Source organism: Octodon degus, unplaced genomic scaffold (assembly GCF_000260255.1).
Source record: "Octodon degus isolate 3935 unplaced genomic scaffold, OctDeg1.0 scaffold00007, whole genome shotgun sequence".
Classification (NCBI taxonomy): Eukaryota; Metazoa; Chordata; class Mammalia; order Rodentia; family Octodontidae; genus Octodon; species Octodon degus.
The window spans coordinates 11,528,386-11,542,159 of record NW_004524583.1 but is presented as its reverse complement, the minus strand read 5'-3'; the positions used below and the strand labels follow the sequence as shown (position 1 = coordinate 11,542,159).

Genomic DNA, 13,774 nt, shown 5'->3' with positions numbered 1-13,774 from the left:
TTAAAGTTCAACATATCAATACTTGATGAAAAATACCTGTTCCATGTTATGCCTAAGATGTTTGATATTCAGACAGATAGTGAGGTTAAGCTTAAAAGCGTAGGTTGTATGGTAATAACAATAAACTTGTCTTCTGGATGGTTAACAACCTAAGCTTGCAGACCAAAATTAGAGAAAAAGGAGGGCCGCAAGGAAATCTAACATTTTGGCCCTAGCCTTCCAAGGTCAATTAAGACTCAGGACATATGAGAACTTGTACTGTAACGTCATGTAACTCGGTGGTGTCCCAAATTTTCTGATCAAGGTGATTATGGGGGCAAAGATGAAAGTGATCGATGATGTAGAATGTGCCTAAGGAGAGTCACGTGGAGAGAAAACATTCTCTCAGGCTTTCACAGAGAGCACATTGGCCAAGCAATGGCCGTGACTCATCCACATGGCTGACACTGACAAAGGTTCTACAACCTGAGGTACAGGATCTCAGGACAAATCCTGAGGAGATTTCACTGACCTTCTCAGACCCAAAAGCTACAATTCTTGTTGCTTTACCTTGGTCTTAACCATCCAGCAGAAAAGTATAAAAACGAAGTATAGGAAGTAAAGTCATGCTGTTACGTTGAGCTGTAGGGGACTCAGGTCAACAATTTCTGACATTGCCAGTGATGTGGAAGACCCAATACTATTATGGACTACTTGACTCTTTTAGAATATTTTGCTGGGTTAACACACCTATAATATTCAAATAACGGAACTTAACAAAAAAAAGGGGATACAGATGAATGTCCATTTTGTATCTGTGTATTCAAAATGGTTAGGATAGATATATAGTTACATTCTTAAGGTATTTGTTGTAATAGTGTTTGTAAATAGGATATCATGTCTGCATCCTGTACAGCAATTAACCACTAGGAAGAATGTATGCAATGTGTTAATTATTGAATCTGTCCTAAGAATTTGGTTTGAAAGTGTCTCATTGCTATTTGTTTCTCAATAAAATTATGGAAAGAAACAAAAAAAAAAGAAATGTTGAAGAAAAGGGATGTCAGGAAAATCAGATTTTGAGCCCTGCCAGAGTCGGAGGCCTCTCCTTCGTACTAGACACCAACACACCGCTAAAGCTGCTATTTAGGGGTAGGGATTATAGTTGAGAACAATACCTCCTGTAGATTCCAGCAAAATTTAAAACCAAGCCACCCAAGATTCTTTGGGGAAACAGTCTGAAGAATGAGCTGAACATCAAGTTATAGAAATGTAGGACACACTACAACAAAACCAAGTTCAAAATGATCAGCCAATAACTTAACTGTCAGGTAAAAGCAGTCAACACTTTTCAGAAGTCACTAAAATGTATTACTTATCATGTTCAACTTCAATAAAAAAATGATCAGACATACAAAGTAAGAGGAAAATGTAATTCCGTGAAAAAAAAAAGGAATAAAGTGTAAGTGGAGAACATTTATATATTTATGTATTGTAGGATGTGTTCACACTACATCCTATAATACAATGTGTAATACAATGTGCTATTAAGCTATTTGATTCTTGGAATCAGATTAGTCAACAATGATATCTTGTTATAATTTCAACACTTCTATTTTGATGAGTTGAGCATTTCTTTATGCTTCAGAGTTTTCCTCGAAACTCCTTGTATGTTTTGTCCACATTCCCATTGACCTACTGATCTCTGGACCTCCTTACTGACATGTAGGTGTTCTTCATATTTAAAACTAATTAGCCACAATAAGATATATTTTTAGGATTTCTCATTTAATTTGTGACTTAATCCAGAATATTTTTTAGGCTGAACTTTTGGATTTTTAATGTACAAACACATAACATTTTCACTTTTACAGCTTCTGTAAATGCTGTAAATTATATTTACATTGTATTTAAGCTTATATTTAAGTAGGCTTCTCTGGTTTAACACTATTTTTAAAATCTACATTTTCTTCCTCATAGTACATTTAGTGTTTTGCTGAATTTCAGATTCCTGCTCCGTGTGGAATTTATTCGTGGTATGTATGAATCTATCTTCATTTCCTTTTCAAATGGTTATTCAGGCTGAGCATCCTTAAAAATCTGAATCTTGAGTGCTGACACAATGCTCAAAAATTTCAGATTTTGGGTCAGATACAGTAGCTCAAAAGGAGAGGAACTGAGCTTGGGTGAGGCCATGGGTTTAATCCTCAGCACCACGAAACATCACCACCACAACCATCACCACTGACGACGACGACAACAACATAATTTTTGGTAGTATTTTAGGTTTTCAGATTATGGATGCTTAACTGGTAAAGCCAATGTGAAAAACTCCAAAATCTAAAATACTTCTGGCCTCAAGTACTTCACATAAGAGGCATTTAATCTATATGCTATCAATACCATATATTTAAAATAACCAATTTTTCTGCAATACTGGTTTATTTTAGGGCAGAGAGAACCAGTCATAACCAGTAAGACTGTTAGAAAACATAGGCTATTAATATCATACCTCGTATTCTGACTCTAAAGATACTTTATTCATTTTCAGCTTTTTTTCCAATTCAGGATCAACCTACAGAAATAAAAGAGGAACCATAAGTTATTTAAATTTCTTAATTCAATTTTTTACTTTTAAAGTTATAGAAGGCATGGATGGGCTACTATGGCCAATTTAAAACACATGGCAAAAGTTATGGCTTCTATCCAGAGGTGCCCCAAAGCCTACGCTCTCACAGGTGTGCTTTGGGAGTGACTGGATCATGGGTACGTGATACTGCATTAATTCACTGGTTAGTGCAGCATTTTTTCGAGTGTGGATGAACTTAAAAGGGAAGACTCACCCTGGGTGTAGGTCACCATAGGTAGAGGTGGTACCAACAGGCTTGTAGCCTGGATAAAAGGAAAGGAAAAATGCTTCCTGCTTCCTGTCTGCCATGCCATGAACTGTTTCTCCTGTTATGCCCTCTTGCCAGGCTGCCCTGCCTTAGAATCAGCTATGAAGTGAAACCTCTACAAACTAAAATAAACCTTTCTTCCTTTAACTTTTGGGTGTTTGGTATTTTGTTCCAGAAATGGGAAAGTAAGAAAGATTTTGATACTAGGGGTAGTCACTGTGGTGAAGCTGCCTGGCTGCATGGTCCAGAAGCCTTTGGAACTGGCTTGTGAGAAGAATAAGTTTTACAGAAGCCAGCTAGAGAAGCAGCCCAAGAATGCTGTATGCCATGCTTGTGGGAGATTCCGGCCAAACCTCTGAAAAACAAATGCTGCTTGTAACGCAGAAAGAAAAGACCAGACTCAAGAGGCTTCAGCTGGAAAAGACTCTATCGGCAGTTGGACTCCAAGCCAGGTCATGCTTTGGCAGAAAAAAAAATGTCTACATTTTGTCCATATCCAGAGACATTACAGGAGACTAAGACTATGGGCAATGGACCACTTAATCTGGGCTTCATCCCATTCTGCAGGTTTCAGGTGCAAGCAGAATACAAGAGCTGTAGGGCGAGGAAGGCTTCTACCCAGATTTCAGAAGAAGGCCTAGGAGACCAGGCAGTGTGTCCCTGAGAGGGCAGTGTGTGAAAGGGCAGAAGTTTGGAGAAGCCAGGAATATGGATCATCTGAGGAAAGACACAAGAAGTGAGCAAGAGAGTCCAATCCTTGTAGTAAAATCTTGTAGACCCTGTACTAAATACATTAAAAAAAAAAAAAAATAGAAGAGAAGTAAATGGGTACTCCTGGGGGTTAGAGAACCATCACACAAGGCTACACTGAAAAATATTGAGATTAAAGATATATAAAAAGGAACTGCCTTCAAAGCAGTTCCTAAATTTCATGTAAGGGGCTGGGGAGATAGCTCAGTAGAATAAGTGCTTGCTTGGCAAGCACAAGGTCCTGAGTTCAATTCCTGGTACCAAAAAACAAAAACAAAAACACCACAACAAAATAAAACAAAACAACAGATGGCTGAAAACAATCTCTGAAAAGTACAGCTAAGTTTCTAGGAGTCCCAAATGAAAGCCAGGTAGTGTGCAATATCCTAGAAATAGGGAAGCAGAGACAATTAATTTTCACTTAGCCACAACCAGCTCATCTCCAGATATTAAAGGACGAGCTACTCACTCTACACGCCAAGTGAAGCATACTAAAAAGCATGCTCTTCCTGGAGAAAAAGTGCCATCTGTCACCTCAGTTATTTATAGTGTCCAACATTTAATTTAAAAAGTTTTGAGATCTGTTCAAACACAAAATGAGTCAAAAAGCCAACAGAAAAAAATTTAAGACTATATATATATACATATATATGTCATATATATATATATATATGAGATACATATATTATGTGAAGAAAAATGAATAAAATTATGATAGCATGGAAAATTCCTCTGCTAGTATGCAACACAAAATTAAATGTACAGTTCAGTAGTAAAAAAAAAAAAAATGTAGTAAATCATAAAAGTCAAAAGGTGGCTTTAGTAATAGACTGAGAATAGCAAATGATAGCTTTAATACCAGGAGATAAAACAATATAAAATATAAAAATTAAGACAGAGTTTTCTCTTTGTGGAGGCAGCGTGGTAGTTGAGTGAGCTGTAGAGTAGGAGCCAAGGCAGGACAGGCATTTTGGAAGTTTCTCCTGCTGTATGACCACATAGTGGTTGAAAGGAGAGCAGCTGAAACTGTCACCAAAGGAGGCATTATGCTTCCAGAAAAATCTCAAGGCAAAGTGCTGCCAGCAGCTGTGGTAGCCATGGTATCTGGCTCTGAGGGAAAGGGTGGAGAGATCCAACCAGTTAGTGTGGAAGTCGGAGATTAAGTTCTTCTTCCAGAATATGGAGGCACCAAAGTAGTAATTCTAGTTGACAAGGATTATTTCTTATTTAGAGATGGTGACGTTCTTGGAAAATACATAGAGTGAAGTAAATCACTGTTGAAATGGCGTCACACAGAATGGCTCATTCCTCTGTGGTTCTGCCATCTTTCATCATGTACACAATTTCCATGTCTCTTTTATAATAAACTGATGATATCTAAAGTAATGATATCCATTCTCTAAAGTTTAGTTTCACTGTACTGGTGTAAACACTTCCAAATAAATTACGTAAATGAGAGAAGAAAAAAAAAAAAGACAGAAAAAAGAATAGGAGAAAATGGAAAAAAATTTTAAATGAAGTATTAAACTTAATTAAAAACTAACTGTTCTCATTTTCATTGCATCTTAGAAAACATGGTCATACTATTTGTTATATTAAAAATGAAAGCAGCACAACCAGTCACAAAGCACTACAGGCACGATTACAGGTTGTTCTGTGTACTCACACTGCACACTTAAATCACCAGGCAATCCCGGGTTATAGAGCACAGATACCAGCAGGAGCAGCCGGGAGAACGAAGCAGCAGTGCCCCTCAGGGCGGGAGATGAACCCTATCTTTGTCAAGCTAAAAATTAAAAGCAGCTGCTTTCAGCTCTTATTTTTTGAAGGTTACCTTCACAGAGCAACTGGGATGCTCAATAAAATATTTTAACAGTTACATTAAAGGCTGTTAGTAAACTGAAAATTAGCTAATTGTTCAGTTAACTAAAAATTATTCTATACCCTTACAAAAACTATATATTAAAAGTATATCAGTCTAATTCCTATCTATGTTTAAGACTAGCTGGAGATGGCTTTACTTAAAACACAAAATTATATGCATATGGAATCATCTTTATACTCTTTACTGTCCCAGAAATATTACTGAGGTCTGAGGATGATAAACCTGGAAGGTATACCTCTCAGTGAATGAAAATTTTTAGATAATGCTTGGCACAGACATGACAGTACATGTATAACCATAAAGAGAATCCCAGTACTGCCCCTAAATAACCACATGACCATGGGCAAGATATGGAAGCTTTCTGAACCTGTTTCCTCACTACATGTATAATGAAGAAACTAATACCCTCCTACCGTAAGATAGTATCTTTATTTTATTTTTTAAAACTTTTCCTAAGATTTTTTTTGTGTGTGTGCAGGGTCTCACTATGCAGCTCGGACTCCAGCTCAGGCTCATAGTGATCCTCTTGATTGCTGCCTACCTACTGCTGGGATTACAGGCCCATGCCACCACACTCAGACTCCACTGCTGGCTTAGTGCACCCGGGGATGGGGCTGGTGAGGCACACAGTGCCTGGGATCAAACCCTGGTCCCTGTGCTTACCTAAACAAGTGCTTAGTCCATTGAGCTATATTGCCGGCCCTTATTTTTGAAATTTAAAAAAATATATTTATTTATTTGGTACAGGGTTTTGCTACGCAGCTTGAACTCATAGTGATCCTCCTGTCTCAGCCTTCTCAATGCTGGGATTACAGGAGTGTACCACCACACCCAATTTCAGGGCTGGCACAGAATATGGTACCTGGGATCAAACCCCGGTCTTTGTGTTTGCCAGGCAGATGCATGGACTGCTGAACCACCTCCCCAGCCTAGTATCTTTATTTGTAACAAAAAGTAATCTTCTGGGATTTTTTTTTGTATCAGTTCTAAAGACATATATCAACATATTTTATAGAGCTGTTAGTAAGATAAAATAGCTAAATCATAACTGGAGAAATAATGCAAAGTTTTTGACTCATATTCTTAGATCCTTCTAAATTCTTATCAATTATATCTGAGAATGTTTTATGAAAGAAAGCTACAAAACTGTACATGTGGTCATTAGTCTATTTTAAAGAATAAGAGAAAATGTATATTAGTTTTGAAAAATAACACAAACTCAGACTGTTAAGTATATTAAACCAAGACATAGTGTTATAGTTTCTCTCTAGGTGTTTCCCCAAAGCCTCATGCAATTTTAGATGGGGCTTTTTTGGGGATGGCTGAGTGTAGGGTGTGTAATGCTGGGATTAAGGGTGTGTGATTAGTAAATCAGCCCAATGGTTGGTCTGACACAGTTCTGGCTAGGATTAAGGGTGGGAGTGCTATTCCTATCCTATGCTGGGGAGCCTGCATACAAGGGACAGAAAGAGTCTTGTCTCTTTCCCTTGGTGCTTTTGCTATCTTGTGGGTGCCATGAACTGTTCTCCTCTGCGATGGCCCTTTGCCAAGGAACCCTGCCTTGGATTCAGTGATCATGGACTGAAACCTCTACACACTGTGAGCCAAATCATTTTTTTCTCCTTTAACTGCGGCTATTAAGTATTTTGTCTCAGCAACGAGAACATTAACTAAGCACATGCGTATTCAGATGTAAGTCAAACTCCATATAGTTCTTACTTTAATCTTCACAGCATCATAGCGGATTTGTGAGAACTCACGGAGACCAAAAGAACCTCCAACAACCAGCAACTGAAACAGAAAAAGTTAAACAGGAAGGGCAGAATGTGAGAGTGGTGGTGCAGGAGGTATATACTACAAACAAGGACGTGAACACGTCTAGAGAATTTTTTTAATGTACAGGAACAAATGGTCACTAGTCAGGTTAGAAGGGTAAATTCTGGGGTTAAACAGATGGTACAGAAGTTGAATATATTTTCAAGTGGTTTGGAAGAGAGAGAAAAGAGGAGTATTATTAGCATATATCTGGTAACCCAAGTCCCCCTCTGTATATTGTTGAATAATCTAGAGCACTAGGAAGCATTAACATTTAATGAAACTTTTTTTTTTTTTGGTACCAGCAATCAAAAGATTGAATTCAGGACCTTCCACTTGCCAGGCAGGCACTTACGCCACTGAGCTATCTCCCCAGCCCGAGCATTAAATTTAAGTAACAAAGAAAATACTGTAGTTTCAACTTAAATATAAAAACAGTATAGTAGTGATGGTATATTTGACTGACACATGACCAAGAGGATGTGTCTCTTGAATTCTTCCAGTAAGACTAGACTTTGACTCTTGAATACAGTATTTTGCTCTATGAAATTATTTACATGTGTGGGGCCCAGATCCAGTACAGATAAACTGAACAGTCTAGAATGGCATACTTGGGAAGAAGTAATGAGGTAATTTTCAGTTCATGAACTAGAACTGAGGAAAATCCTACAAAGTAATTCAATGTGTATTAGGCTTAAAACCTTTGTTTTGCTAATTGTGAAAGATGAGAAAATCAAACTAATTTCCATAGAATCAGGCTGGGGACTACAAGTCAGTAACCACAATCACTATGTTTCAAGGTAGCAGCGCTATCTGCAGAGAATACTTTTTAAACTCATGTTCTGTACACAGATATAATTACTGTTATTTTATAAAGGCAGTTATCCTCACACCCTTTAAAAATATATTTGAAGTAGTTTCCTAGAGGTGAAAACAAAATTCGGGTTCATCAAAGATGATGGAAAAGAAAAGCCTATCACCTTTTAAAATCAGCCTTCTTCCTTTAGTGCTGTTTAATGCAAAAGATGGTATCTCCACCTGTGCCAACATCTGTACCAAAGTAATAAAAAAAATTTTTAAAGCTGCTTTTGTTTACATGCTTATTTCATTTCTTAGGATACAGAGGCTGAAGCAAAACTAGCCCATGCTCATACAGCAACTAAAGGCTGTCTGGATCCCAATTCGGGTTGGTCTTACGTCAGCCTCAACCTGTATGCTCATGACACTTTTCGGGCGCTCAGCGCAAAAATCTAGCCTATGAACACTAGGCTATGAACACCAAAACTGCTTCAAACATTGCTTTAGAAATATAAATGGTAACACAGCAAGCGCTCGAGGGCGCCGCCTTGTGGCGGATACTGCGCTGAATACCCTGGAAACAAATTTCGCAATCACTAGACTGGGATTAACTGGTTTCTCTGTGACTGAGTTTCCTCGGCTATGGTAACAACATCCCGTTCTCGATGGGAGCGAGGTCGTCACGCAGATCCTGGTAATAACAACGAGATGGGAGCAGGGGCGATACTGAAGCTCTCCACCGGCCCCAGCTCCATCCCGGTTCGGATCTTCGTTTTCCTCCATTGCAGACTCGCCGAAGTCCTGAGGCAGCAAACCCGGGGCCCTCAGATTTCGCCTCGTGGCACTCACCAACATGGGGACTCCGTAGCGTAGGGTCTTGTTCTTTCGCAAAGCTCGCATAGCTGCGGGCGGGAACATGACTGAAACTTCGGCCAGCTCGGCGCCCACTTACACCTCAGCGGCTTCCGGGCGGGGCGCTGCCCAGCCCTCCCCTGATTACCCTCCGCAAGGCAGAAACAATCGATCCGTGGTTACACGCTCCTTTGTCCGCCCAGAAATTGAGGCCACGGATCTTTAGTTCCGGCACGCCGGTGTACAGCTGGGATTAAGAGGCTGCAAGATGGTTTGCTGTTACTATCGAATATGGAAGCCGGTGTCTGGCGTATTCCGAGTCTTGACTACATTTTCTTAGAAACTCCCTTGTATCTGGCCTCGCAATAAACTCAGGTGGGGGAGCTGAATTCCGAAGCTAACACTCTGGCCTCTATTCCTGCTTGGTTGGGAAAATTTACCAGTTTAAGAGAATATTTTGAAAATAAATCGTCAGAAAGTTTAGAGTGAATGTATTGAGTGTTTTACTTATCACTGAATCTCTAATGAGATGAAAACAAAATCCGGTTCATCAAAGATGACGGAAAAACTGTATGTTGGCCTGTAAGCGGCTTATTTATTTATTTATTTATTTATTTTGCGGAACCGTTTTATTTTATTTATTTTTGCGGCACCGCTTATTCTACTGAGTTTATTCTGCTGAGCTATCTCCCCGGCCCCGGATCATTTATTAAAGCCTGTTTTTCACGGTTCGACAATCATAAAACTTTTTGCGACCGTCTTTCTGGAAGACTGTAGAAACACAGACTAAGACATTCTTGCCTTAAAGAAACCGGCAACCTAATGGGTACACATGAGTGCACGTCGAAAGGACTGTGACAGTCACGGAACGAAGTCCCCAAGGCTTTCCGTTGTCAGAGTGAATCTGGAAGCTTCACCTATAGTGCAGACAATAGAGGAACGTTTCCTATTGTGTACCTGAAATCTTCCCATCTGTTGTCTCTGCAATGCCCTTGACATGTTCCTGGTTACCATCTTCCCACTTGTTAAAGTAGCCCCCTCAGCAGTCTTTACAGGAGGAACTTAAGATCTACCTTTGTGGCTTTTCCAATGATACCTAGGCCTGTAAGAATACAGAGTCAAATTGAAAACCAAACAAAACGGGGATTCTTAAACCAGTCCAACCATTGGAAGACATACCGATGAGATTCCCTGATTCTGCTTACAGTAACTGACTAGTTTCTTAGCAAGATTTGATTTTTTATGACTTTCGTGGAACTCCAGGGGCACAATCAGCATGGGGTATTTATAGGAGTGTCGCTTTCTTGCCACTGTTCACTCCATATTCCAACCTGGAAAAGATACTATTCCTCAAGTATTCCGTGTATAGATTCATTGTCATTGTGACTAGGTAAAAATAGGAGAAAGAGAATATATTAGTTTGAAGTTGAAAACTGGGAAGAGCAGAGCACCACCTGCTTTGGTCCAAGGGAGACTCTGAAGTAATCATCAGGTCAAGTTTTATTAAGACAATTTGTTAATCCTTTCCCTCACCCCCTATTTCTCCACTTAACTTGAAGGGAGAATTTTCAAATGAGGAATGGAACAGAAAGGTAGGAGGTCATATCCCAAATAGAACTGAACTTTCTGTAGGTTTGTTTTGTTTTGTTTTGTTGAGACAGAGCCTCATTGTGTAGTTCAGGCTGACTTTGCATTCACTATGGAGTCCAGGTTGCCCTTAAACTCTTGGTGATCCTCCTGTGTGCTGGAGTGATGGGGTGCACCGCCACACCCCACTAAATTTGGTAATACTGACTTATCTCCTTGAAATTCACTCCTTTTGTGGCTTCCATAGATATACTCCAGCTTAGACTTTTACTGCTTTAGATTTGTAAACCTTAAATTGGAGTCTTTAGTCCTCTGCACCTCAGAATCTCCCTACAGAACTATTAAAATAGAGACTGCTGGCCCCTGTGGCTGGAGTTTCTGATTCAGTAGGTCAGGGATTTGGGTTGAAATACCTGCTTCTGTAACACACTTCAAGGTGACACTGATCTGCTGGTATGAACTTCCTGAGATAAACTTCATTTTCACTTCGGCAACAAACTTTGACAGTGTGGACAATTTCCGGTAAACCTCCAGAAAACCTCCAGAAACACAGTCTTACTGAATGTTTTTCTAACCTCTCACAATCAAAATTCCTTTTTACTCTGGCTTTCCTCTCCATTCAATCAAATTTGTTCATCTAAAATTAGAGAAATCAAGAGACATTTTCCAATTTAGTCCAATTTGAAACCAACAGAACGTCCCAGTATTCAGCTAGAAAATCAGCTGTTTCTCCTGTGCACATTTCTGACAGCGATTATGAATACTGTTTCAGAATATAGCCATCTATTGTCCTTATTGTACCTTTTCTATGGGCTATATGCTAGACAGTGCTGGTGAGCCTATGACATGTGCTGCAGCACTGGCCGTATTATTGAAAGTTCTAAAGGGTTTGCTATCATTGCTATACGATAAATGTGTTTCTTACTGACTTGAAGTAATTTCCCAGTTCTGGCACTGACTAGCTATGTGTCTTGAGCAAGTCACAAATTAAACTGTGATGTTAACTCATCCATAAAAATGAGAATAGTGATGCTGCCTTGCCCAGGTGTAAGAATCTGACATTGGTCACACAACAGTGCAGCCAGTGCAGTATGCTGAACCATGGGGAATAGAGAAAGTATAGTACTCTGGTTATATTCAGGTCCTAAAGGTGCACTGCCTAGATTGAAATCCCAGTTCCGGCACTTCTAGCTGTATGACTGGGGCAAGTTACTTAACCTCTCTATGTGTACTTTATCTGTAAAATGGGGCTAAAAGCAGTTATCTTAGAGTTGTTGTGAACCTTAAATAAATAGATGTGACAGGTTGTGAACAACCAATCGGACTGAGTTTATTATTAGCAGTACATTAGTGTTCTATCCCTCACTTCTATGTCAAAGCTAAGCTAAAGTGGTATTTTAGATTTCATCTTTCCACTGTTTTGTCAGGTGGTACTCTGGGAAGGTGGCATAAAAACAAGATATTTATTCAACAATGTTCAAGATAAGGTGAAAAAAGTTATAAAAATTCAATGACAAATTCAACAAGATTTTATTGAATTCCACAATACAAGGCACAGTTAGATACATTATCTCATTTGCTGTATCTGGTCAACTGGCAACATTTCTGGTTATCATAGCTTCTGATAGCCCCATTAACATACTTAATCTGTAGTGATTTCCTTAATAGTATGGCTTGATGCCCATATGTTTTCCACATTGCTACTGGGCACCTATATGATCTAAGATAAGGACTTCTCTATGTCCAAGAATGTAAGCTGACATGAGAATCAGGTAGAAAGGAAACAAAACAAGGTTCCTAAGGAAAATATTCTTATAAGAACACAGACTGAAGGTAAAATACACATCAGTAATAAGAAACTCATTCAAATTAGCATTATAGACAGAACATTAAAATGAGATCCACTTCTAATCAAGAAGGATCATCTCAATATCCTGGGATTACTCAATAAATTATGAAGGTTTTTTTTTTTTTTTTTTTTGGTGTGTGTGTAAATACACTTACTTCTTCCCTCCCCAGAAAATAAAGAGAACATTAATAGTGAGTAAAGCTTCTCATAACAGGCCTGTGTTTTCTATATATTGATTTCTTACAAGCAGCAATGCCATGTTAAAAACATAGGTTTCTATCAAGTGCATCAAGTGTAGATCACATCCTTTACAGTCTAAAAATAAACTTAAGAGAATATGGCAGTTATTCTGGTTCCAATCAGAACTAAATTCCTTTAAATACTGTCTCCCTTTACATAACTGATCTTTGGGATGTGAATGCTGGTCTCAAAAAGATTTGGGGTTGAAAGAGGAATAGAAAAAGGGACTTACCCTGGAAAACAGCCAATGTAACCTTACTATGAGAGGTAGAGAGCTTCAGAATTCAAAGGTCTCCTTCTAGTGATGCTTGAAAAATATCCTTTAGCATCAAGATCCTCCAGTTACATGTGTTGAACAACTTTAGCTCAGAGCAATTACATTTTATCTTTCTGTATTCATCACCTAGCATGTGGCTGGCATTCATGCTGAAGAAAGTAAGTTCTCATCTGTTCAAAGTAGGTTTCTCTTAAAAGTAGCTAGAATAAAATCGTTTTATTGACGCTACAAAACTACATGGATTCTACTTCTCCACATTCTTGACAGTCTAGTTTTTTGTTTCACTTCTTCAAATTTATATACATATAATTTTGTTTTGTTTTTTTCAGACAGGGTCTTGCTATGTAGTTCAGGGTCTTGCTATGTAGTTCAGGATGGCTTTCAACTCACTAAGTGGCCCAGGCTGGCCTCACACTCAAATATATTTTTAAATTGCTCATTTACATGATAAAAAGAACACCCACTGCCAAAAGCATACTACTGGAATGAAACAACTCATCTGATTGAATGTTGTCTTTCACAAATTGTTAAATGGAATCTCCCATTCCAGTCATGATGCTTGCGATATCCTTTGGCTGTCAATTCTGGTCTTTCTTGAAAGCCCACAAGTGATGGAAATGTACTGAGATTAAAAGGACAGTCCTGTGGGCATTCATCTAGTGTAAACATTCAAAAGAGAAATGAAAAGATACATCTGCAATAGCAAAAGATACCTTGGCATCAGTCTAAGTCTAAGCTTAGTCAGCTCACCTCTCTGATCCCTCACCTCTAAGATAGTCATCCTAGAACCCTCCTGGTTCCTCTGTAGCTTCATATCCTACATTTGGTTTGTAATAGATACATAA

At 38.8% G+C, this 13,774-nt stretch overlaps 1 protein-coding gene and 1 pseudogene across 2 annotated transcripts in view; one reads left to right on the top strand and one right to left on the bottom strand.

Moving 5' to 3' along the window:
• LOC101579614 (cytochrome c oxidase assembly protein COX16 homolog, mitochondrial) overlaps window positions 1–9,122 on the bottom strand; it is a 16,572-nt gene extending 7,450 nt beyond the window's left edge. The window contains exons 1-3 of one of the 2 annotated variants that reach the window (XM_004624742.2): window positions 8,974–9,121; window positions 7,231–7,302; window positions 2,492–2,554 (exon numbers count right to left, since the gene is read on the bottom strand). In XM_004624742.2, coding sequence (XP_004624799.1) covers window positions 2,492–2,554; window positions 7,231–7,302; window positions 8,974–9,042 — 204 coding nt within the window. In that variant the 5' untranslated portion in view covers window positions 9,043–9,121. Of the gene's footprint in view, window positions 1–2,491; window positions 2,555–7,230; window positions 7,303–8,973 lie in introns of both variants that reach the window. The other variant, XM_004624743.2, reaches the window with a different exon arrangement.
• On the top strand, window positions 2,645–4,891 carry LOC105743458 (annotated as a pseudogene).
• Window positions 9,123–13,774: the final 4,652 nt, after the last annotated feature.